Here is a 27,610-nt window from a genome sequence, read left to right as displayed (position 1 = left end):
AATGGCGAAATCTAGTCAAAATCACAAGCAGCAACTTTGTGTTCCTGCTTCTAAAGAGCATTGATTGAATCTAGCAAAATTGGTCTGGGTTGATAGAGTGGGTGCTTTAGCAGAAGAACTAGTCACTAGATTTGCCAAATTTTGGTTAGTGGCATCAGAAGCACTCGGTAGCAAGTAAACTAGTTATCCATGAATATTGAATACATTTCTCAGTTTTCTGAGTAATATTTCAGTGAAATAAATAGTACCTATTACTTTTGGACAGCATTTTAGTTGTTCTATGCCATGTCAACATCTATGGCTATTTTCATGGCACGTACAGGATAAAATCAGTTCAAAAATAGATAAATTAACAAATTAATTATTAATATATTGTTTTTACAGCGTGATCGTGTCTTTAATCATTTCTGTGCATGATGTTAATCTAATTACATTTGAAAATTACATTTTCAAATGAAAATAACAGTAACATTTAGATGTTTGATAACATCTAAAGTGTCTTCAAGTTCTGTTTTCACTGGAGAAGAACATTGGAGTGATGGGGGGTGAACGCAGCATACCTTACAGTAGATGGGAAACTATCTTGTATCGCTCCTGCATCACACTATGTAAACGGCATTTATGAAAAATAACTCAAATACTGATATCATGACAATCTATCGATAAACACACCTTGTCCTCTGCTTCTGGCGCTGGCGGTGTGCCGCTGCCGACTGAGGAACACGCTGAATAGCGCTGACTAAAAGCTGAAGCCTTCTGAAGGTTTCATATGAGATTTAAAGGCTGACTGAGTACAAAACAGGCCTATAGTGACACCCCTGGTACCGGCAACATGTGAGAAGTGGCGAAAAAAAAAGAAAAAAAGTGAGGGTACACTACAGCTTAAAGGTCCCATGGCATGAAATTTTCATTTTATGAGGTTTTTCAACATTAATATGAGTTCCCCTAGCCTGAATATTGTCCCCAAGTGGCTAGACATTTTGATGGGTGTAAACCGAGTTCTGGCTGTCTTTCTCTGCCTTTGAGAAAATGACAGCCCAGATGAGCTGATCTTGAATTCTCCTGTTATGACGTCATAACAGGAACGGTTACCTCCCTTTCCTCCACCCAGAGAATTTGGCACGCCCATGCGAGCACCATATTTGTTTGAGATCATGGCTTGTGAACGAGTGAATGCTGGCAGTTTCTCAGTGTTTGGATGTATAAATGAAAACAGAAGGTTTTTTTTCAGTTCCTTCTGATCTGTGATCAGTGATTTCTGATGTGTAGCTAATTATTCAAGTTCACACAGAACTTTATTATTCGTGCTGCGGCTTCTCTTTCTCCCGACAGAACGGTGTTTTCTATTTTGTGAGTCAGTGTTTTTGTCAGTCCTTGTCGCGTCTATCTGTTCTAAAATGTGCATACAGTCGTGAGTTTCTGCTCAACATCGGCAGAGTCACATCTTTAGAGATAAACCTCACGCACGCCGAAGCTCGGGCTGCACTGACCGGTCGGCCTTCAACATAACCGACCCACAGTAGTGCATCTCGCCCACAGCGAAGGCACCAAACGCGGCGCGAGATTAAGCAGAAGGGGGGTAAGCATGAGCGTATCCGGGCTAGCCAGCCAAGCCCCACAATAAACTGGATTACATTCGATTACTGCCCTGTTGTGTCCTTTTTTGCACTGTGTACTCAATGCGTGTCACTGACGCTTTTCATATGATAGGAAAATATCTAAAAATAATGCTATAATCAACACTTACTCGTAACTCGTTCATCTCGACAGCTGTAATGGTACATTACATGTGTTACAAAGTTGGTAATAAGGAGGCAGGCGGGCTCGGCGTGACTGGGACTCGTGTTTATTCAGAACTCTCAGATCCAAACAAAATAAACTCACGCTGACAGCGCTCTCACGACTCAGTACAAAATCACTTTGTTAGCATTCTCTCCGTCTCTGGTCCATTGATGTCTGGTTTGCGAAGGAATCGTTCTTTTGAACCGGTTCTTTTTAGTGAACCGAACCAGCTCACTGATGAGAAGTGACATCCTTCTCTCTGGCACAGCCTTGTGTCTCGTAGACCTCGTTAAACCACGCCCCCTCCGCTCATTTCAAATGCAAAGATGTCAGCCAATCACAACAGTGGCCGTTTTTACTGAAGTCTCACAGCAGACACGCCCCTTGAAACAGGGCATTCAGCCACAGGGCAAACATCAGTATAAAAAAAATGCCTTTTATTTCTAAATTATGACATTTTATGATGTAAAAATCATACTAACAATATGAGTACACCTCAGAATACATTATAAAATAAAAAATCCATGCCATGGGACCTTTAAAATACCGGTGAAAAGCTATATAAGATGTTAGGCGCACTTGAGATAAAATCTGTAGAACTTCTTCTGTTTACATTCACTTAACATTCTTAAGTGAACTGTGTCTCTTAACTGTGTCTGATTACATAAATTCAGTACAGTACAATACAATATGTTCCATTGATTTTAGATTAACCCGCCCTATATGTCACATAAAACAACAAACTGGTCACTTGTTAGAGGGTCTCTTTCTTCCCGTCTTAGTAGTCTGTTCTTGGCTGTAAGAGGACCAGACGTTATGTCAAGAGTCAAAAGTTTGTTTGTTGGGATTAAAGAAAAAGCCAAACTAACTACGATGACATTTACAACAGGATAATCTGCTGTTTAAGTATCAATGGCAAGCAGTCAGAGGGAGGGCAGAGAGAAAAGAAAGAAAAATAGATGCGTCTCATGTTGGGAACAGAGCTGTGCTGTGCTTCGAGATCAAGGCGAGCATATTCTGTTTACTGCCTCCAAGCTGGAGAGACACCATTATCAAACCGTGTTGGAGAAGAGGTACATGGCAGGAAAACAGGAAGAGAGAAAATGCACTGAAGTGTAAACAAGCTCTTTCACACCTTTTCTCGCCTCTCTCCTTTTCACACCCTTTCATTTGCAAGCAGATATCAGATAAGGACAAAAAATACTCTTCCCTACAAAAATCAACAAAGTGGCCATGAAAGATAAATGTACAAAAAAAGACATACTGAGAATATTACAGCATATAGGTGAAACACAAACCAACAGCTGTGTGGAGTCAGAGGTTTTTTGCCTACAGTGTTACAGTGTTTTATGTGGTGGATGTTGACAGGGTTGTAGGTATAGCGCGGCTCCTTCTGCAGCTGACATTGTTTTATGGCAGCCTGTCTACTGACCCCATATTGTTTACTTGTGTTCCTCATCACCAGGCTGAGCTCTGCCTAGCCACAGGAAAGGAGGCGAAGCTTTGAAAAGAGCACATTTTCTCTGACCTGTAACAAACTAAGTACAGCCGTCAAGAACACTGAGGCAGAACCAGATGTCAGACTGAACTGTTTGTTTATTGTCATAATAATTGCAGTGAACACTGACTCTACACCTCCCTAGAATAATCATATGCTGGTTAAAAAAACACATATGCACAAATTATGATTTATTTAGCTCAAAATATATAAAAACTGGGAATGCAATGCATGTCATGTTGTACAGAGCCCCTAAAGGGACATGGTGGTGGGAAAAAATATGAGATGGGTGGAAAAATAATAAGTCAAAGCTTTTGCCTTCTCTCTGAAATGTTTTGCGTTCCCCCGAGAAACGTTGTGTTCTCTCGCAAAACCTTTCATACAAAGTTTCTCGGCGTAACGCAAACGGTTTTGCGAGGGAACGCAAACTTTCTCAGGGGAATGCAAAACATTTGCAAAAGAACGTAAAAGCATTGACAAATATTTTTTATTGCTTCACCATGTCCCTTTAGGGGCATAATACATGTTGTATTATATTATGCTATTTAAAAATAAAAAAAGGCATTCATTTAATAAAAATACAGTAAAAACAGCAATATAGTGAAATATATTTATAATAACTGCTATCTATTTTAATATATTTTAAAATTTAATTTAATCCTGTGATGCAAAGCTGAATTTTGTATATAAATAAGTTGTTGCCACAGGGAAAAAAAATTGTATGTACGATTTCAGCACTCCAACACCAGTTCAAAGTTCAATGGAGAATTCGGCCGCCCGATGAAAAAAATCGCATTGGGCTATTTTTTGGCTACTTTTGACTGGTGATTGGGCTACTTTTGTTCCACACACCTGGCAACCCTGGCCAAACCTGACTTGCAACAACATTGCAGTTGCAATGAACCACCAAGAACCACCAACTTAGACAGGATGATATTGTCATGTCATATTGACATGTAAAGCGACCAACCACACTTCTTTTTTTATATTCCTTTTAAGGGCTGCATTATCTGAAACAGTACATCAAATAAATACCAGTAAAATAGTGGAAAATGCGTGTGGACCTCAGAATTTCGGCCCATCCAAACACTCACCTAAAGGATTATTAGGAACACCTGTTCAATTTCTCATTAATGTAATTATCTAATCAGCCAATCACATAGTAGTTGCTTCAATGCATTTAGGGGTGTGGTCCTGGTCAAGACAATCTCCTGAACTCCAAACTGAATGTCAGAATGGGAAAGAAAGGTGATTTAAGCAATTTTGAGCATGGCATGGTTGTTGGTGCCAGACGGGCCGGTCTGAGTATTTCACAATCTGCTCAGTTACTGGGATTTTCACGCACAACCATTTCTAGGGTTTACAAAGAATGGTGTGAAAAGGGAAAAACATCCAGTATGCGGCAGTCCTGTGGGCGAAAATGCCTTGTTGATGCTAGAGGTCAGAGGAGAATGGGCTGACTGATTCAAGGTGATAGAATAGCAACTCTGACTGAAGTAACCACTCGTTACAACCGAGGCATGCAGCAAAGCATTTGTGAAGCCACAACACGCACAACCTTGAGGCGGATTGGCTACAACAGCAGAAGACCCCACCGGGTACCACTCATCTCCACTACAAATAGGAAAAAGAGGCTACAATTTGGAGGCAAAAGAGGCTCACCAAAATTGGACAGTTGAAGACTGGAAAAATGTTGCCTGGTCTGATGAGTCTCGATTTCTGTTGAGATATTCAGATGGTAGAGTCAGAATTTTGCGTAAACAGAATGAGAACATGGATCCATCATGCCTTGTTACCACTGTGCAGGCTGGTGGTGGTGGTGTAATGGTGTGGGGGATGTTTTCTTGGCACACTTTAGGCCCCTTAGTGTCAATTGGGCATTGTTTAAATGCCACCGCCTACCTGAGCATTGTTTCTGACCATGTCCATCCCTTTATGACCACCATGTACCCATCCTCTGATGGCTACTTCCAGCAAGATAATGCACCATGTCACAAAGCTTGAATCATTTCAAATTGGTTTCTTGAACATGACAATGAGTTCATTGTACTAAAATGGCCCCCATAGTCACCAGATCTCAACCCAATAGAGCATCTTTGGGATGTGGTGGAACGGGAGCTTCGTGCCCTGGATGTGCATCCCACAAATCTCCATCAACTGCAAGATGCTATCCTATCAATATGGGCCAACATTTCTAAAGAATGCTTTCAGCACCTTGTTGAATCAATGCAACGTAGAATTAAGGCAGTTCTGAAGGCGAAAGGGGGTCAAACACAGTATTAGTATGGTGTTCCTAATAATCCTTTAGGTGAGTGTATATTTCTAGTTTAACTGCTAATAAGTGTCTCAAACAAATATCTGATGCCACCAAGCTCGCTTTTATCCAAAGTAATTTGTGACAATTTACTTATTAGGGACTTTAAGCAACAGCTGCGGATGGAATGGCAATGGTGTTCTGGCGTTCTATTGTGCATGCATGACTTTAACTGCTACTTCATGACGTTCTACTGTAACCGTCTACTACGAGAGAACAGTTGATCTGCCGTAGTCATTAATCCGTGACAGATTAGATAAGTAAATGTTATATTTTATATTTATGTGGCATTTTAATTGTATCTGTATATAATGTAATGCCAAAAGCAACCATTCTCTTGCTTTTTTAAATGACTTTTTTTGTATTTTGTTAAATGATTAAATTATCCATAATGCCGTCCGCTTTTTTTTTGCTTAGTGATTTTTGCATTCTTTGGATACTGCAGTTGACATTTTACTTCCGGTGGCCGTTGCGTTCCATCAGCAGCTGTTGCTTAAAGTCCCTATTAAGGATTACTCACACTGAAAGAGCTTAAATAAGATTGCCAAGTAGCTGTTCTATTGGTTGCTAGTAGGTAGTAACGTTTAAATGGTATCATGAGCCAAATCACATTGCAATCTTTGAAAATGTTGAACTTCAGTATTGCTTACAGTCTGTTGTTTATGTAGCCTCCAATCGGCAACTGAAAGTGAGTGACTTCCAATTGCTTTGTCACTGCAAATGGCTGTCAGTGTGAACGCCCCTTTACAGGGTCAATTCTCCTGGAGCGACCTGAGGTTAAGTGCCTCACTCATGGGCACAAGAGCAAAAGCTCATGTCTTGTCCTATGAGGGATTTAAACGTATGAGCTTGCGGCTACCAGCCCAGATCATTAACCACAACTGCCACAGAGAGGAAACAAATGCAACTCACGAAAATTCTTCGCATCAAAACATCTGTGAAAAAGTGAGGCTCACATGAATTTGGACTATGAGCAAAAACCTGGTGCACTCCAGAGTCCTACTTACAGTAATTGATCGGGACTATTGATCAAAGGCCTCTCAGACATCGACCTGTTTTGTGTATTTGAAAAGGACAAAAAAGTCTTTCAACAACATATACAGGTGTTCACTGAATAGATATGCTAGTTATAGATGTACGAGAAGTTGCGTGTGCGCTATAGCATAAGTCTGGATGTGAGAACGTGTATGTGCGTGTAATTTGCGGTTAAGGATCGGTGTGGGCGAAGGGCTATCATTATGTTCACTGCGAGAGGTCATTGCTGTGGAGAGCTTTTCATTCTGATTAAACGTGTCTCACCTCAGCTCTCTGTACCCCTTGGCAGGCGTTGAGAGGAATGGTGACACACTTGTTGGAAATTTGTGAAAATCAAGGTGCTTCCAAACACAAACAAGCCACAAATGAGCCAAATAAGCACTGGGATAGAAAAACCTGAGTGCTGCTTTGCGTCAGCTTTCCAATTTGTCCTTCTGATAATAATCATTTTACCAGTGACAGATCACTCGTCGCAATGGAAAGATCAGTCATACGGATAATGAATAATTCAAAAACAGGTAATTGAAAATTATACAGAGCGAACTTCACTTCACAAGTGATTACTATAAATGGAGCCCGATCAGTGTGGCATTTTCCCTGTCCTGTTTATCGGAGTGCTGGTTGTGATGTTGATGTGCATGTGTGACAGGCGCCCTGGGGGCCCTCACCTGTTCCAGTCTCCAGTGGAACTCTGCCGGCCTGAAGGAGTCCAGCTGAATAAAGTCTCGCCTCAGCAGAAACACCAGACGGCAGTTGTGCACGTACAGGGAGTAATGATGCCTGTTCATCTCTGCAAAAAGCAAAACACAGAGAAGGCTTACCGTATATGCATTACATATCACTGTGACACAGCAAATAATTACTCACAATGGTGGTCAAAGTAAGAACTGTCTAGCTCTGAAAGCTTGTCTAAAACTGCATAGTCATGTAAGAAGACTCCAGACTGTTACACAAGCCAGAGTCATAAAAATTAGACCTCAGATGAGGAGAAATGTCTTGACATACAGAAATTAAAAGAAACTGTAGTTCTGCAGAAATGGTAAAGGGAATAGACTAGGGGTGGACTGACTGAAAGGATAGAGCTTAAAATGTACTTTTGACAAATCATACTCTAATAAACTGATATACACATGGATCTGACACACATCCAATCTTCTCCCAACTGTTTATGTTCATTTAAGACTGTTCTTATAAGGATACTCACCAAAAACGGGCATTTTAACAATTCTGAGTGTTTTTCTGTTAAAAAGCGATAAGACTCAAGAGAACTCAAATCGGTACTGGCATGCTGTCTGAGAAGTGGCTTTCTGTGTGTGTGTTCATAGAGAGCTGCTTGACAGTGAGCCAGTAAATTTTTTATTTTTTTTATTTTTTTTTATCTTTATTGTCCTTTAATGGTTTAAATGCACTTAAATTTAAGACTGGATCATAGGATAGCTCTACATGCGGACCATCCTTGGTCGGCCACTCTCTCTCGCTTTGCGGAGCTGGTGAGAAACTGTTTAATGCATTGAACAGAAAATATTAACTCTTTCCCCACCATTTACGTAATTTTCCATCTTTCTGTCTTCTCACTGTTGTACGGTAGGGAAAGAGGGCAGATATCTTCTGAAAGAGTAAAGAAAATCTCAAAATCCAAAGACATGTGAAGAAGAAGCAGAAAGAAGTGATAGCATATGCAAGCAGATGCATAAGCGATTTTCTCGGCTTTTTGCTCAAAAATTTTGCTTTTTATTATTAAACTTAACCACATTAAATTTTTAAACTTTTTTTTAAAGCAGATATATTTATTTTGATATATTGCATGTTCAGATATGCATACAACAAAACAGTCTGGGGGCCATGAAACTTTTGTGAAAATGATTAAAAATGCTGGCTCTCAACTTTTTTCAAAAATGCTGGTGGGGAAAGAATTAATAACATAAATTGGTTCATTACTTTTATATTAGAATGCATATTAGAATGATTTCTTAAGGATCATGTGATACTGAATACTGGAGTAATGGCTGCTGGAAATTCATACTATAATATGTGATATTTCCCCTATTTTTATATTTAAGTTACCTTTGTCACCATCTAACATTTGAAGTTGAACTTTAAACCACTAATAAATGAATAACGCTGTTAATAATAATCTTTAGCAAATCTCAAAATTAATATATATTTTTTCATATTGTACATAATGAAGCCTAAATTCTCTTGTCGCATTTAAACTGATTTTTTTTTTTTAATATTTAAAAAATTCTATTCAGCCATGAATAATTATTAGCTTAAAGTGATAGTTCACCCAAAATGAAAAGTCTGCCATCATATACTCACCCTCAAACCTGTAAGAACTTCTTTCTTCTGCTGAATACAGAAGATATTTTGAAGAATATAATCAACTGTTTAGTTACCGACATTCTTCAAAATATCTTCTTTTGTGTTCAGCAGAAGAAATAAATTCATACAGGTTTGGAAGAAGTTGAGGGTGATTACATTTTCATTTTTGGGTCAAATATCACTTTAATGGTTTAAGCTAAAATTTAGGCTTCAGTCAAGCTGGTTAGAGTTGGTAGACCACCTTGGTTAAAATGGCAACAACTAGCTACAGCCAACAAACCGTGTTTTGACCACCGTAAGAGGGAATTACCTATTTTTCCCGTTTGATCCAAACAGGGCCATAGCTAGTGAATTCTGGGCCCCCTGAAAAAATCATTGATGTGGGCCCCCAACGCCCTCCACTCATATTATATACGGTCAGCCTATAAGATATGGAGGCCAACATCTGGTGCCATGCACCTAATAAGGATTTCTTACAAAATAACAAAACAGACAAATAAATACATTACTTATTCTATATGCAAAGTTGCATATAAATATTATATCAAACGATGGCATTAAGTGATTAATAACTGATTTAAAGTCATCAAGCAATTATGCAAGACAAACTAATAAAATAACAAAAGACAGGAAATTTGTAAAATTATAAAATAAACTTTAAAAAAAAGCAATATCAATAAGCCTATAAAATGTCTTTCCAGTCAGTCTGATGTCTAACATCTGAGATAAATATTCAGGAATGAAAAAGAATGTAGTCAAATGTTTAAAACCACTGAAGTTTCTCACTGTCTTCATTTTTGATGAAGATAATGTGCTATTTTATTAAATAAAGCTGATAAATGTATCCATTAATAGCGATGAGTTGTATTCCCGTTTTCTTGACAGTATTGTTAAAAATATCACATCAGCAGCCGGCAAGTCTGTAATCCTTTTGACACGGATATCTATTTTTCTGCATGTTACACAAACCAACAAACTACATAATAGCGCAAAAAGACAAGACTTTGAGCGCGTAATCGTTCGGGCGGTGCGCGGATAGTCCTGGAGTGCGCAGGCGGCGGCTGTTATTAGGTGTCCTATTCCGGCGAAAGTAAATTGGGCAGCGGAATGAGCGGGACACGGCACCCCATCAAATTGACTCCCTGGCTACAGTGCACTGACCTGTCTTGTTAAAGAATGTTTTGATAGACTGATTAAACAGTTCTCCTGGCCTCCCTCTCCTTTTCATGACGTTATTTGTACCCAGTTTTACTTCCACTGTAGCTTCTAATTTAAACTGTTCTCGGAGCAGCCTCAACTCAGCCAACTGATTGGTTCTGTTCACTAGCTGGGGTGATTGCGATTTTATTGGGTCTCTCTGCTGAAATAGCCTAATAACCATCGGACTAAACCACTTTTAGGGAAGGGAGAGAGAGGAAATTTGGAAAACTTCTTTAACTTAATTGCATGGTTTTGTGGTTTTCATTTAACTCTCAGGCATACAAATGTTTATCTTATAATGATTCATATGAGTAGGGGAATATATAACATAAATACTGGATTTAGTGGGCCCCCTATAATTGCCACCACCTTTCACCCCACAAGCGACGGCCCTGGATCCAAACCAAATGTCAATCTGTTATAAAGAAAAATCCTAACAGGATGGGCATGTTAGAGCTGCCATTCAATCTGAGACTCTTGTTAAAGCTTTTTCTTCTCCCATTGATATTGATGTGTTCCACTGTCCATCACGTGTCTCCGCTCAAAGCAAGTCTGGACTGCTTTCATGCTCTTTCTCAGAAACCTCTCATTGATCAAGGTGGCTGCCACATCTCCTCCGCATGGCACCCCTCTCTACTCACCTCAACGCTGCCCGATGTCTCTCGTACGGCTGCTTTCCGTTCGTGTTGAATTGATTAAGTCTCACACCCACTCAACATGACGCCTGGGATCAATGAACTCGAAGGAGTCCTGCCAAGCAGTCGGCCCCGATCAGGGCTACTAGGTCTCGGAGAACTGGCCGCTGACAGTCACACTGCATTTCTTTCTAGCAAGAGTTTCCCTTTAACCTCCAGAGAATCACTCTTTAATCCAGATCTAATCCATAGTATTAATCTCTCTCCCTAATGCTAGGCAACGTATGGTACTGATAAAACTTTTCTCGGGTTAGTCTGACACATCTGTAGCACTGATCTCTTTAATTCTACCAAACTGATCATCTTGTCTTGACCACCAGGCACCAGACCTGGAAACTGTAGACATAATCTAAAATATTGTAGCACTATTTAGGGGGAGTACACACAGGAAGTTTTCTTGCTTTCATAAATGGCTATGGAATGCAACAGAAGTAAACAATTTAGAGTTCTTGTCTGACACAGAAACAAATCAACAAACTAAACTACCATTTGCTATTTTAAAACTCAAAAGGGAATTCACTAACAATGAACTGTGCTTGCTAACATCACCGTTTATTGGCAAGGCTTATTTTAGCATCTGAGTCACTAAAGCAATTATACATTTTGTAAGTGTTTTGTAACTGTTTGGTGAATTCACACCTCAGTTTATTCCATATTGATTGGTCTATTGATTTAAAAAAGTCACACACCAGGTTTCCATTTACATATTTTTAATTTGGGGATTAAAAAGCAGAATGGAAACCCGAGTGAATGTGAATTAAACATATTTGCCAAATAAATGCCAAAATGGACATCAAAAGGTTACGTGACACTATCTCAAGGAATGTGACTGAATATTTGATGTTGAAACATTGATAGTATGTTGAAAACTGTTGATATATATATATATATATATATATATATATATATATATATATATATATATATATATATATATATATATATATATATATATATATATATATATATATATATATATATATATATATATATATATATATATATATATATATATATATATATGTAGTTCTTGACCATGTTTGCACACACTGCAGCAGGGATTTTGGCCCACTCCTCCATACAGACCTTCTCCAGATCCTTCAGGTTTCAGGGCTGGTTTTGACTTTCAGCTCCCTCCAAAGATTTTCTATTGGGTTCAGGTCTGGAGACTGGCTAGGCCACTACAGGACCTTGAGATGTTTCTTACAGAGCCACATCTTAGTTGCCCTGGCTGTGTGTTTCGGGTCTTTGTCATGCTGGAAGACCCAGCCACGACCCATCTTCAATGCTTTCACTGAGGGAAGGAGGTTGTTGACCAAGATCTCGCGATACATGGCCCCATCCATCCTCCCCTCAATACGGTGCAGTCGTCCTTTCCCCTTTGCAGAAAAGCATCCCCAAAGAATGATGTTTCCACCTCCATGCTTCACGGTTGGGATGGTGTTCTTGGGGTTTTACTCATCCTTCTTCTTCCTCCAAACGCGGCGAGTGGAGTTTAGACCAAAAAGCTTGTTTGTCTCATCAGACCACATGACCTTCTCCCATTCCTCCTCTGGATCATCCAGATGGTCATTGGCAAACTTCAGATGGGCCTAGACATGCGCTGGCTTGAGCAGGGGGACCTTGCGTGCGCTGCAGGATTTTAATCCATGACGGCGTAGTGTGTTACTAATGGTTTTCTTTGAGACTGTGGTCCCAGCTCTCTTCAGATCATTGACCAGGTCCTGCCGTGTAGTTCTGGGCTGATCCCTCACCTTCCTAATGATCATTGATGCCCCACGAGGTGAGATCTTGCATGGTGCCCCAGACCGAGGTAGATTGACCATCATCTTGAACTTCTTCCATTTTCTAATAATTGCTCCAACAGTTGTTGCCTTCTCACCAAGCTGCTTGCCTATTGTCCTGTAGCCCATCCCAGCCTTGTGCAGGTCTACAATTTTATCCCTGATGTCCTTACACAGCTCTCTGGTCTTGGCCATTGTGGAGAGGTTGGAGTCTGTTTGATTGAGTGTGTGGACAGGTGTCTTTTATACAGGTAACAAGTTCAAACAGGTGCAGTTAATACAGGTAATGAGTGGAGAACAGGAGGGATTTTTAAAGAAAAACTAACAGGTCTGTGAGAGCCGTAATTCTTACTGGTTGGTAGGTGATCAAATACTTATGTCATGCAATAAAATGCAAATTAATTATTTAAAAATCATAAAAATTACAGACCTCTACATGCTTTGTAAGTAGGAAAACCTGAAAAATCAGCAGTGTATCAAATACTTGTTCTCCCCACTATATATATATATATATATATATATATATATATATATATATATATATATATATATATATATATATATATATATATATATATATATATATATATATGTAGTAGCACTGTCAAAATTAGCTCAGTTTAACGCGTAAAAAATATTTAACGCAATTAACATAGCATCCATTTTTCTATCATCCTTTGGCTAGCATTACATTATATGATCAAGTTCTTATTCATGCAAATGCTTTTAAACCATTCAAGCGTGACAAGACAAAAGAAAACGTGCTGTCTGTGAATGTCCTGTCTATGTGAGACACACAACGCACAGAAAAACGTGCACCAGTATCGTACGCAGAGACGGCACACCAGAATCGAGTTATCTTTCATGCTTAAAGGAACAATAACACACCAATTATGCCAAGATGCCCGTTTTGTCGAGTATTCTCAAAAGAGCAGTCTTACATGAGTTAAATAACTTCTTAAATTAATTTAAAGAGTTGTGAGAAAATGAGATGCGCGTGACAGCGCGGCAGATCCACGTCATGTTCGTCAGCGGCAGGTCTTAAAGTGACAACAGGCACTAATGATGTCTGTCATTAATGTTAATCAAAGAACAAAAGTAACAGAGAAAATTGTAGCATTAATAAGGATTAATCAATATTTAATTTATAATTTATGGAGAAAGGAGTTTGAAAATGTATTCAATTTCTGTATATGTCTAACAGGTAGGAATAAATGTAGTAAATGTCGAAATTGATAGCTTTCAAGTATACTGTAATGCTGAATGTCTATCATTAATGTTTAAAAAATAATTTTCATAGAGACATCAGTAGCAGTATTAGTATCAGTGATACTGGCCTTCATAAAAATGCTATTAAAATATACATTTAATATATACTGTCTATAAGTTGTTTCTACATTAATTTGGAATATGAGTACAAAGCACTTAATCGAAGACCCTTCCCCTCTTAAAGATTTCACACATGCCTATTGAGTCAAAAGCTCACCAGTTTTATCTGAATTACAGAGCAATGTCTCCTTCTCGGCTCTCAGTCCAGGACTTGGCCCGTGCTTCATCCATGTTGCTATGGTAAACTGATCTGTCAGGTTCTGTGGCACAACCCACTCTGGGATATTGGCTGCCTGTCGCCCATCAAACCTGAAGATGAGGTCGCTATCTCTGCCACTGTCTGTCAGCAAAGAAGCCGTCCAATTGGTGGATGCGCTGGGGGCCGGGAGAAGGTCTGTGCTGCCCGAGGCTGCTCCTGTGGAGATAAAAGCACAGAGGTTAGTTCAGGTTCCCGCGAGAGGCAGCGATGAAATATTACAAGCTGTCTGTCATAAAGAGTTAAAATCATGTTAGTTGCCCTGGCATTCAAATATACTGTGCATACAGCTCACTTCAAATCAAATTAGAAACGAAAAGCAAATAACATTTGGTTCCGAGACCCACATTCAACCCTGACTGAAATGTCATTTCTGAAAGCAATCGTCTCATTATAAAACTCATTGCTCGTGGCCTAGCAACACTTTGGCACGTTAAGCTAAGGGTGCTCATGCGGGTTAAAAGAGTTTGAATTTGGCTTCCTCGTCACTTGGAAAGCATATGTCAAAAATATGTGCCAATAATGAGAGAATTTACATTTTTGAAATGAACTCTCCCTTTAAACACGCAGTATATGAAACTTCTGAGATATACTAATTGTGGGCACACTTGCTTTGAGGACAAGTCTAGCACAGATGCCCTAAATATGCAAGAGCAGCGCCACCTATCAATCTTTGATTAGCCTCCTGTCGTCCTCCCTCCCTCCCACGCTCACTCATGCCTCTCTCTGCGTGTTTTATTTGGGAGTACAGGAGGATATTGAATCTTTTTTTCCTCACTCAGGGGTGACAGGACAGCCAGCACAGAGGGACAGAATGAGCGATGAGCCTCGCCGATGTCAGAGCAGCGTGTTCTCATTCCACAGCTCCACATCACTCACTACACCACAGGCCCAAAGAGAGACAGAAACGAGAGAGAATATGGCAGCGGCGCTGCTTTTAAGCTATGCAGTATTTATTTCTGCCAATCGATATAGGACGATAAATTCACCGCCAGTCTCCAAGTGAGCGTCTGAGCTCTTCTGAGAGAATCCATTTCCAGAAATACCGTAAAGGTAGAGGTCAATGAGATTACATTACGCAAGCAATTTCTAGCGCTGCATGAGTCTCAGTGGCAGCCCATGTTATCAAATGTCCAGTCAAGAATAAACAAAATGTCAGTGTTTCAAGGTTGCACTAATGATTACACATTTGGACTTTGTAATTTCCATAATGCATATATTTATCTAAATTATTTGGATGTGCTTTTAAAAAAATATATCATATTGGGTTGGCTGCTTTGATGTCTATTTCAGAAACACTTCAAAAAATATGCCGGTTTTCAAACAATAAACACTTATTTCTGTTAAATGTACAGAGTGCTTTGGCAAAAGCGACTGCCGTCAACAAGGGAAATGGTTATTACTGAGAGAGAGCCAAAACTGTAAAAAGATCAACACACTTAATGCTTCACAAATCAGTGCCAGAACAGTTTGACTTCATAATGCATCAGTCTTAAAGAGTCTTTCATCAAATTAAAATGACTGATTTACTGAGGTACATGGAAATTGTTTTATGACCCATTTACAAGGGTCTTGGACATGCAATATATGAGGAATAAAATCTAGAGATATGGTTAGGTGAATTGTAGGGATAAACTGCATATTAAAATTCTCCCTATACTAATAAGACGATAATTATTTTCATGTTATTACTCATAACTGATAAATGGCTGATATTAAAATTCTATACTTTTCTGTCTAAATAAATGAACAATAAAACATTAAAAACCTAAAATCAATTGTAATCTAAAGTATGACCAAAGGACATTCATTTTGCGATTTGCCAAAATGACATTTAACAGTGTTATTCATTTATTAATGCTTTAACTATTAATTTAGTTGATGGCAAAGGTAATCTAAATGTAAAAATAGGGGAAAAGTTAATGCACAATTAGATATCCATTATCCAGAATTACATGTCCAATAGGGAACAATAAATTATACAATCTATAATACTGTGCATCCCTATTCCCCAGTGTATTTTTTTGAGCATTCCTGTAGCAAATGTTAAAGTTGGTTAAACTCATTAAAGGGATAGTTCACCCAAAAAAGAGAATGTTGTCATTAATCACTCACCCTCATGTCGTTCCAAACCCGTAAGACTTTCATTCATCTTCGGAACACTAATGAAGATCTTTTTGATATTTTTGAGCTTTCTGTCCCTCTATTGCAACTACCACTTTAACTCTTCAAAGGGTCCAAGAAGAGATCAATAAACTAATCCATATGAATTGAGTGGTTTAGTCTCAATAAATGTTCTGAAGAGACTCGATTGCATTATATGATGAACAGATTAAAAGTAGGCTTTCATTTATATAAACATTAATCATTGAACATAAACAGAAGCTCAACTGAACCCGCTTGACATGTGAGAACAAACTACGCTCAAAGCTCAAGCTCAAAGTTACTGCGTAACTCATTGGTTCTTGCACGTCAAGCAAACATGCTTAAGCTTATAACAACGGATATGTGTGTTGATGAATGTTCACATGTAAATAAAAGCCTGAATTCAATCTGTTCATCATATAAAGCGATCGAGTCTCTTCAGAAAGTTGGGACTACACCGCTCAATTCATATGGATTAGCTTTACGTTCCCTTTATGAACTTTTCATCGAAATCATTCATCAAAAAGATCTTCATTTGTGTTCCAAAGATAATTGAAAGTCTTACGGTTTGGAATGACATCAGGGTGAATAATTAATGACAGAATTTTCATTTTTTGGGTGAACTAACCCTTTAAGCTCATCAAACCAAGTCGAGGCTGTTCTGGACTGACTGATAAATGATTTGTGCTGAAGTTGACCGTACCACAGAGCTTCTGAAGAGACTTCTCAGAATAGGTCTCTCTGTCACAGCCCTTCCCAATGTGGCTGGTCTGTAGCTCTACCATAGCTCGCACTGAAGATAAAGGGCCATCACAGGTCTCCAGGTGCATCTTTGGAAAGAGCTGCTTGCTACCTGTTCCAGGTTCATAATCCACACGCTTGTTCCAACCTGCAAGGAAAACACATGTTAGCAATTTTAGAACTGAAGACTTACATATATAAAATAAATATAAATATATGCAAATGCGAATTGATAGCTTTCTCCAGGTACTATAGATTCAAACAACCCACAATTAGGCTAATAAACTATATTATTTTTTGTATTTTTAAACTACATTATCTGGTTAATTGTTTATTAACCAAATTGTTTGTGTAATAATATGATAATAATAAAAAATAAAAATAAAAATAATAATTAATAGTAGTAGTAGCCTCCTACAATGAACATGTACCTAAAATCCAAATCAGTCTATGTACTGTATGCAAAAGTTATAACACACTTCTTGTTTCCCTTTTCTTGGCATAAATTCAATTCAACGCCACGGCCAAAATGACTGAGGTGCCCTTGAGCAAGTCACCTAACCCCCAATCGCTCCCCGGGCGCCACAACAGAAATGGCTTCCCACTGCTCTGGGTGTGGGTTACAACTCACTTCTCCTAATGTGTGTCCACTTGGATGGGTTAAAGAATTAGTTCACTTCAAAATGAAAATTTTCTGATAAATTACTCACCCCCATCTCATCCAAGATGTTCATGTCTTTCTTTCTTCTATCAAAAAGAAATTAAGTTTTTTTTAAGGAAAACATTCCAGGATTTTTCTCCATATAATGGACTTCTATGGCAACCAACGGGTTGAAGGTCCAAATCAATGCAGATTCAAAGGGCTTCAATGGCTTCAAAGAGCTCTGCACGATCCCAGCTGAGGAACAGGGTCTTATCTAGTGAAACGATCTGTCATTTTCTAACAAAAATAAAAATGTATATACTTTTTAACCTAAATTGCTCATCTTGCACAGGTCTGCAGTGTGCCATGGTTTACATAATCGCATCGGAAAGGTGACGCTAGACGTAGGCAGAAGTACCGCCCCTGTGTTTACAAATTGCATGTGCGAAGACTAATACAAACGGCCTTTAGCAAAAAAAGGTAAAACAATGATGTCGGACGATTTTGAAGTTGGAGATAGAGTTTATTTTGGTAAAGGCTGTTTGTGTATACACTGTAAAAAATATATTTTTTGAAAAATAGTGTAAACATATTGGCAGTGTTGGGAATAACGGCGTTACTAACGGAATTACTTTTTTCAGTAACGAGTAATCAAACGAATTACTGTTTCTTCCGTTACAACGCCGTTAGCGTTACTGAGGGAAAAAAAATGCGGCGTTACTATAATTTAGCTCATTGAAGCGGTTTTCATCCGAACAGGCTCTCTGTCAGTCGGACCTGCAACGCGCAACGCGCGCGCGTTGATAGGTTGAGTTCACACACACACCTATGACGCACACGCATATGCCCAGTCAGCGATGGCAGTCCAACGACTTCAAAGGTAGCTTTCGCAAACTGAAAGTATAAACGCTAATTTCCCTCGTTGAGGTGAAAGGTAAGAATGTTTATTGTAACGTGCAGCTTATGCCCAAGAAGAAAGAGTCTCTCCTCGTCGGTGGAAAGTAATTCTATTTCTAATCTAATGAAGCCTCACGTCATCACAGCCACAACATTAGTGGCTAAAAACCCAGGTGATAACGTGAGCTCCACTACCAGAGGAGTAGTAAAGAAGTACTGATACTATTTACACAATATTTACACTATAGTAGGTCTACTGATAATATTTACACAATATGTAGGCTACACTATAGTAGGTCTACTGATAATATTTACAATAATATATTGAATTTGACAGGTGTCTCTCACATTGTCCCACAGCAACATTACAATAGTGTACATTAATGTACAATGTTTTATAATAATAATTTATTCTATTTAGTGTCCAATTCATTCATTTAACATATTTAATATTGGGGGCATCCAAGTTATTTGACATATTTGAACATTTGAAGGAAAAAAAAAGTAACACATTAGTTACTTTCCCTGGTAATTAGTTACTTTTATAATGATGTAACTCAGTTACTAACTCAGTTACTATTTGTAAGAAGTAACTAGTAACTATAAATAATTACTTTTTTAAAGTAACGTGCCCAACACTGCATATTGGCCCAATAAATGACTTTCAAATAAGTATCCCATGCAACAAGATGCATTGTACTAATCATAGCTTAAGGTCTTCACTCAAAGTTAAAAATGAATATTTACCGAACATATTAAATTGTGCTCAGTCAATCTATGAAGAATCCATGTTAGAGGAACAAGTCCTACATCCAAAAAACTGTATACGCATGCGCAAAATGTGCCTGAGGAAAACCGTTCGTATGGAGATTTCAAATGTGGATACATGGGAGAGCGAGCAGAGCCAAACCAACCGGTGCTGAAGACCGAAACAAACATTTCCAAGAGAATAGAGATATTCATCGTCACAAGACGCAAAGCAGCGCAAGATGAGCATGGTTAAAAAGTATATACTTTTTTTTTATTTTTAATGGCCGATGTTTTAGCTAGATAAGACCCTATTCCTCAGCTGGCATCGTGCAGAGCCCTCTGAAGCCCCTCGAAACTGCATTGATTTGGACCTTCAGCCTGTTGGTTGCCATCAAAGTCCATTACGTGGAGAAAAATCCTGGAATGTTTTCCTCAAAAACATAATTTCTTTTCAAATGAAGAAAGAAAGACACGAAATCCTTGAATGAGATGGGGGTGAGTAAAATATCAGGACATTTTCATTTTGAAGTGAACTAATCCTTTAAATGCAGAGGACAAATTCTGAGTATGGGTCACCATACTTGGCCTTCACATGTCACTTCAATAATTTTAAATACTACTCTCAAGACCCATAAAAGGTACTAAAGACGTCGTTTCAAAGTCCATCTCACTACAGTGGTTCTACAATAACTTTATGAATCGGCGAGAATAGTTTTTGTGCACAAAAAAACCCCTAAATAACGACTTATATTGTGATGACCCTTTTTTAAAACAATGCATCATGAAGCTTCGAAGCGTTATGAATCAGTGAGTCAATTCAGCGGTTTGAATCGCCAAAGTCACGTGATTTCAGCAGTTTGGCGGTTTGACACACGATCCGAATCATGATTCGACTCGCTGATTCATAACGCTTCGAAGCTTCATGATGCATTGTTTTGAAATCGGTCATCACTATGTAAGTCGTTATTTAGGGTTTTTTTGCGCACAAAAACTATTCTTGTTGATTCTTAAAGTTATTGTAGAACCACTGTAGTGAGATGGACTTTGTAACGACGTCTTTAGTACCTTTTATGGGTCTTGAGAGTGTAAAGTGCATTGTGCCAATGGAGGCCTTTCTGAGCCATCAGATTACAGCTAAAATATCTTCATTTGTGTTCCGAAGATGAACAGAGGTCTTACGGGTGTCGAACGACATGAGGGTAAGTAATTAATGACAGAATTTTCATTTTTGGGTGAACTAACCCTTTAATTACACAACGTCTTCACATCATGCTTCAACAGCCTTTAACTAAGTTAAAATCAATGTGACACACAGGCAATTTGCTTTCATATGAGTTCTACTGTTGCTATACAGCATCTGTGGTCGTCGCATATCAGATTTGTACATCTGAGCTGAATCCTTTTTATCTTTCAGTACAAACATGAAGAGGAAAAACCAATTGTGATGAAAGCCACAGTTAAAAGCAGGAAGGTCAAAGGGAAAAAAAGGAATCAATGATGAATTATTATCTTTCTTTGACATGTTTTCCTCCTGGTCAAGGATGGCACATCACGGTGTGCTTTAGAATGTGTTCATGCATGTTACATTACTCTGACTTGTGCTTTTTATAAAACATGAAGCTCGGAGTAAGAATAACTCTAAAGATAAAACATCTCACTCTTCCTAGCTGGCCTTTATGGACTCTCTCTGTATAATTCAGAGAACCAAGTGCTTTGTATTCACCTCAGCTGAGAGATATTCCCTCTGCCCGTCTCCCTAACTGAATATCTTATTACATTATTCATTGGCACTACTGTGGATAAAATGGGGCGACAGTACAGTACCACAGGTCTCCATCTATACTTCTTTTTGAGGGAAAGGTCTTAAAAAAGTTCCTCATGAATATCAGAGGTAGCGTTCAGTCCCAGATAAACTGAGCAGGAAGGCTTCACAGCTCACTTTAAAATACAATGTATGAAACCAAACAAACTTTTATGAAAAACACCTAAAGAGAATCTAAAACACTGGGTCTGCTTTTAATCCAAAGGAAGGGAAGCATGTGCAACAGCACTAGGGAACACAGCGCTTTCAGAAGCAAGGGATCAAAACAACGTTGTGTGTGCGCTGCGTAATGACTCATCTACTCCCTGGAGAGAGAATAATTCCCTTGATTATCTAAACACACCAAAGCCAGAGGCCAGACTCATTCTGCTCAATAGAAAGACCATTTCAGGACCTCGGGGTGAGGATTAACATTAACTGCGGCATTAAACATTCATTGCTTATTCACAAATGCCACAGACACCAAAAAGTCGTGGCAGAGCAGCGCAGGGACTAATATCACCACTGGAATTGCAGGAGTAAAAAGAACTCCCAGCGATGAAAAATAATAGGGGTGGAGGGGGGCATTGGGATGACATGGTGCAGAAAAGGGCTACATGACAGGTGGACAGGAAACGAGTTGGCCAGGAAACTCACCTCATTTCTGTCACAGAGTTTTCACCATGAGACTGCCTTGAGATGTTCACGGATGACTGCAATGCTAATTATGTGACTGGAAGTGGTGCATTTGTAAATTTATGGGGTTCTGCTAATTTTATGTTTGTGTTTTTTCAAATCTAATCAGAGAGTGTAGTGGAGAGTGACAGGAATATATTATAGAGCGGAAAAGTGGAAAAAGATCAGGATATGATGCCGGTCCGATTCAAACCCTTCTGCCTACACATAGAAAAAAAATGTGTTCCACTGACTAACAGCGACATCTGTTCCTTTTGAAAAGTGCAGGTCTGTATGTGAACCAAAGTTTTGACATTTCCAAATGTGTTAAACGATTAATCAACCAATTTGAAATAAAACATGCTGTTGACGAAATTATGTTACAGGTTGACATTTTTGTTTTGTTATTTCCCACATTATCGTCTGTAAATGACATTGCCCTTCAAAAGTTTGGAAACGCTCTAGGCAAAGTGAAGCTTTGGACAATATCAGCATAAATCATCATTTTTTGATGACTTTGTAATGATAAAGAACAAAACAAGCTATAAAAAACTGTATGTATATACACACACTGATCAGGCATAACATTAAGACCACTGACAGGTGAAGTAAATAACACAGATTATCTCTTCATCACGGCACCTGTTAGTGGGTGGGATATATTAGGCAGCAAGTGAACATTTGGTCCTCAAAGTTGATGTGTTACAATCAGGAAAAATGGGCAAGCGTTGTGATGGCTAGACGACTGGGTCAGAGCATCTCCAAAACTGCAGCTCTTGTGTGGTGTTCCCGGTCTGCAGTGGTCAGCATCTATCAAAAGTTGTCCAAGGAAGGAACAATGGTGAACCGGCGACAGGGTCATGGGTGGCCAAGGCTCATTGATGCACGTGGGGAGCGAAGGCTGGCCCGTGTGTGCCGATCAAACAGATGAGCTACTGTTGCTCAAATTGCTCAAGAAGTTACAACTGGTTCTGATAGAAAGGTGTCAGAATACACTGTTGCATTGTTGCGTATGGGGCCGCAGACCAGTCAGGATGCCCATGCTGACCCCTGTCCACCACCAAAAACGGCAACAGTGGGCATGTGAGCATCAGAACTAAACCACGGAGCAATGGAAGAAGGTTGCCTGGTCTGATGAATTCCATGGTACCATGATGCACTATGGGAAGAAGGCAAGCCGACGGAGGCAGTGTGATGCTTTGGGCAATGTTCTGCTGGGAAACCTTGGGTCCTGCCATCCATGTGGATGTTACTTTGACACGTACCACCTACCTAAGCATTGTTGCAGACCATGTACACCCTTTCATGGAAATGGTATTCCCTGGTGGCTGTGGCATCTTTCATCAGTATAATGCGCCCTCACTCAAAAAATTATTTTTATGATGCTGTTCACTTTATTTAAGCAATTCATCTTGATTTAACACAATTATATCAGGTTTCTGGTTCAAATGTAATTGATTCATGTTAAACTGACTTAAAACTGTTACTCTTTGACATAACTTGATGTTTTCATTTTGAAATAACACGTTTCAATCAAGTAACCCAATCAAACAAGACTTTCACTTCCCGTCATGCTTTGCAAAGGGGCTGAATTCGGAGAGTAAATGCTTAAATAAAGTGCTATTTGATGCCTTTTTAACAAGATGAGAAAATTGAGAGACTTTTTAATGCTTAATGTTTTGTTATGTTGGTATTTAAAATGTTTTGTTATGTTAGTGTTTTTGGAGGTTACCATTGTGGTGAAGTAGCTGCCACAAAGGAAAAATGGTTCAGGAATGGTTTGAGGAGCACAACAACGGGTTTGAGGTGTTAAGGTCTCAATCCATTCGAGCATCTGTGGGATGTGCTTAGCAAACAAGTCTGATCCATGGAGGCCCCACCTCGCATCTCACAGTACTGAAAGGATGAGGAACTTATAAGGATTTATCTTGATAAAGGCAAAAATAATAAATTTTTATACATTTTTGGTATTGCATGTAATTTTAGTCATAGTAAAATGGATTAAAATAAATGAATATGACATAACAAAATATTGACAACATTTAAAAGTGAACATGAAATAAGGTTATACAAAAAAAAACACAACACAAAATAGAAAAAAAAAGAAAAAAGAAATTAAATGCATTTAATAATCTACATAATCTTTCATCTTAACAACACTTCCACTTAAACTGCACAGCCTATCCGATAATGGTAACCAATTTAGGCATTACTTTACTCACATTTAGTCTGTATTCAATTTATTCCTAATGGATAAAATCAGGTCCAGCCATAATTTTTTTCCCTCAGTAAACGTCATGTCCACAGCGTGTACAAGTATGGACTTTATTGGCAGTGCCAGTTTTCTACGGCTTCTGCACTCAATGAGAGATCTGTCACTCTCAGTGGATGGCTCAACAAGATGAGCCGCCGGACGGAGAGATGGAGAGATCAGTGTTGACAGATGGGATTTGACCAGAGACAAAGAGAGGCTTCCCAATTACACGCTTATGCAAGCGGGAAGCGTTACAACCAGAAATCCTAGCCCTTCACCTCTGCAGTGCCTGTCGTGATCGTCACTCAGTCCTTACTTCCACCTCACTTCGTATGAATCCCACTGACAACACAAGCCATGCAATCTCTCAGCCAATGACTGCTTATTCTCTGGGCGTAGGAGCCTGCCAGCGACTGTCAACACATCTTAAGACCTTATCATGCTTTAGATGATACCTGCACCTGAGAAACAGTAGTGACCCTGGGACAAATGAGGAGTGCTTGGGGAGAGAGAAAAAGTGAGAATGCTTTGGCAACATTTTTTACCATGCCAATCAAACTACTTTAATCTGAGAAGACGTGTTCTAACACTACAGGCATCTTTAAACGCGGCACAGAAACCAAATCTGAAGGGTCATAAAATCACAAAAATGAATTTTCAATGCTTCTCTGAAGCGGCATAAATGCATTTACACAGGAATTAAAATTGCGGGAAACAATGCTTTGAACATTACTATTTTAAAACTACAGTTTTAACAAAGTGTTATAAATTTATTTAAAAAATAATGAAATAATAAACAATTAAATAAAATAAAAATACAGAATTTTTAATTATTTTCCTCTGTGTGCACTTTGATGTTTATCATAATTCTGTACTGATAGGCTAATTGTAGGCTGCGGTATTGTTCTTTTATATTTCTTAATAAAATTGTGCCAGCTGGAAAAAATGCTATAAAGAAATTACGAATTATTACTCCGGGTAGATCACCGCAGGATTAAAATTGGTCAAAAGTTTTTTCAAAGACCCAGAAAGCCACTTTGGAGCAGTCACAACAAATGAACAATGATAGCGTTTCAGGTAGGACAGCAGATATATTAGCAAATATCGTTCTTAAAGAGATAATATAATGTAATGTAATGTAATGTAATGTAATGTAATTAATATAATATAATATAATATAATATAATATAATATAATATAATATAATATAATATAATATAATATAATATAATATAATATAATATAATATAATATAATATAATATAATATAATATAATATAATATAATATAACAATGCACAATCACAGTGATGCCGACTGGGTTAAGCATTTACCGTATAGGGAAATCTGCCAATCTCGTCAAAGGAAGGTTTCAAACGGCGAACGCCAAAATATTCCAGAGTCAACTCCAGCCAAGTTTATCAGTATGTGCAAATACGTATTTTTTGAAAATAAAAATAGTATTATTGATCAAAATTATGAATTTGTTTTCCTTTTTTTTTCCTTTTGAAAAAGTATTTAGTTTCAGTAGTACTAAAGTCAGATTACCTAAAATAATACTATGTAGGCCTACATTGTAGGAAGTAAAATAACATAATTTTGTTTATACATACTATAGCTACTTAAAATAAATCAATAAATAAAAATAAACTTTGTCCTTATTGTAAATGTGAAAAATCATGCCAATAAAGCATTTCTGACTCTAAAAAGTTAGTAGGTATGACAGAAGAGATTTGAAATTTCTTGTGAACACAAACTTTGAAGTTTTGTGCATGAGAAAACCGAACTACCCCAAATCAAACAGACAAGCTTGGAGAACTGTATAACTGCCAAAACCCCAACATGAAAACTGTATTGCAAAGGGTTGCGGATTTACAAGATTTGTGGCTAATACGCTCAAGTCTGACATTTTGGCTTGCTTAGACTGGAAGCTGCCCTTTCATGGAATAAGTCTCTTCTTGGCATAGAAAGCTGTGTTCCTCTCTCCAGGTAATAACTCATCTAAATCCATCTCACCTGCACCAAATTCTCTTTACAAACAAGTAACAAACACACTCCCTCTAAGTGGTTCAATCAGGATACTGTTCTCAGAACTGTTTCCCACTCTCTGTGCTGTCACCTTGACAAGTGTGAGGAAAGGAAGACGCGACAAGATGTGTGACGACACCTGGGATTAAAGTTTGAATGGCAAAATTGTCTCCAATTAAAAAACTTTATTTTGTAAGAGACAAGCTCTGTCTTAAAGGGATAGTCCACAAAATCTACAATTAGGATCATTTACTCACCCTCAAACCCTGATTTTCATTTGGTGAAACAAAAAGGGAAAATAAGACTGTTCATGCTGCTTTTTTCCCATACAATTATAAATAAATAAATTTAAATAAATTTAAATACATTTACATAACCACACACACATACAGTAAATAGGGCAAAGCCAAAATTATTTAAAGTTTCTTTAGTGCTCTGTAGAATACAAATAGTTATACAGGTTTGGAATGACACAAGGTGAAGAAATAATGGCAACATTTTCTGGATTTTATTAGTTACATTCTTCCTTTATCAGAAGGACTTGGGTTTGACTAACTCCTCCTTGCAGAAGAGAGAAATAAATTTTTTTTTTCACCCTCTTTTCACGCTCTAAACACACTTTTAGATGACGGTGATTAGGCATCTGTCTCTCCAGCCCCTGACATCCGCTTCTTAATGGCTCAACTGAAGCCTGTGAATTGAATTCATCTGCAGATATTTTCCATGCTTCAATCGATGTGTGAAAGAAGGTAAACAGAGAAAAAAGCCGCCTCGTCTTTTTCTCCAATTTAATGATGTTGAAAGCTCTGCCCACTGACTGTTTAGAACAAATCCATTACCACACCATATGCAAAAGGTATTGTCTTCTTTGTCGTATAGGCATAAAAAATATTAAAGCAATACTGGGCTCTTTCCGAGAGGTCGGAGTGAGTGTGTGCGGACAAACTGTAGTCTGAAGCTGCTGTGCAGTACCAGTGGGAAGAAGGAGTCCAGGGATATCGATCTGTCTAGTTAAGACCACTAACAGTGTATGCCACAGATGAGAGGAGAACAGAACAAGGGATCACAGAGGTCGCTGAGAACAGACTACTCCGCTGAGTAACAATACTGACCTTTTTGTGGATTGAGGATGAGGGAATATAGGTATAAGGCACAATTTTACTGTGACTTAAAGGGATAGTTCACCCAAAAATGAAAATTCTGTCATAATTTACTCAAACCTGTATCAATTTCTTTCTTCTGTAGAACAAAAGCAGATCTCAGCAGCCATTGAATACCATAGCCCCCCCAACCCCCCACCCCCCCACCCCCCCCAACCCCCCCGCCGAGATCTGCTTGGTTACAAACATTCTTCCAAATATCTTCCTTCCTAGAACAAATAAATTCATACAGGTTTGGAACTACTTGAGCATGACCAAATTATGACAGAATTTTCATTTTTGGGTGAACTATCCCTTTAAAA

At 38.5% G+C, this 27,610-nt stretch overlaps 1 protein-coding gene across 1 annotated transcript in view; it reads right to left on the bottom strand.

Moving 5' to 3' along the window:
* clstn2a (calsyntenin 2a) overlaps nt 1-27,610 on the bottom strand; it is a 307,786-nt gene that overhangs the window by 55,066 nt on the left and 225,110 nt on the right. Inside the window, exons 6-8 of the mRNA XM_079820557.1 lie at nt 17,064-17,249; nt 14,117-14,374; nt 7,298-7,419 (exon numbers count right to left, since the gene is read on the bottom strand). Coding sequence (XP_079676683.1) covers nt 7,298-7,419; nt 14,117-14,374; nt 17,064-17,249 — 566 coding nt within the window. The remainder of the gene's footprint in view (nt 1-7,297; nt 7,420-14,116; nt 14,375-17,063; nt 17,250-27,610) is intronic.

The sequence above is a fragment of the Gobio gobio genome, assembly GCF_949357685.1.
Source record: "Gobio gobio genome assembly, chromosome: 6".
Taxonomy (NCBI): Eukaryota; Metazoa; Chordata; class Actinopteri; order Cypriniformes; family Gobionidae; genus Gobio; species Gobio gobio.
The sequence above is the reverse complement of the archived record's forward strand: the minus strand, read 5'-3'. Positions and strand labels throughout refer to the sequence as shown.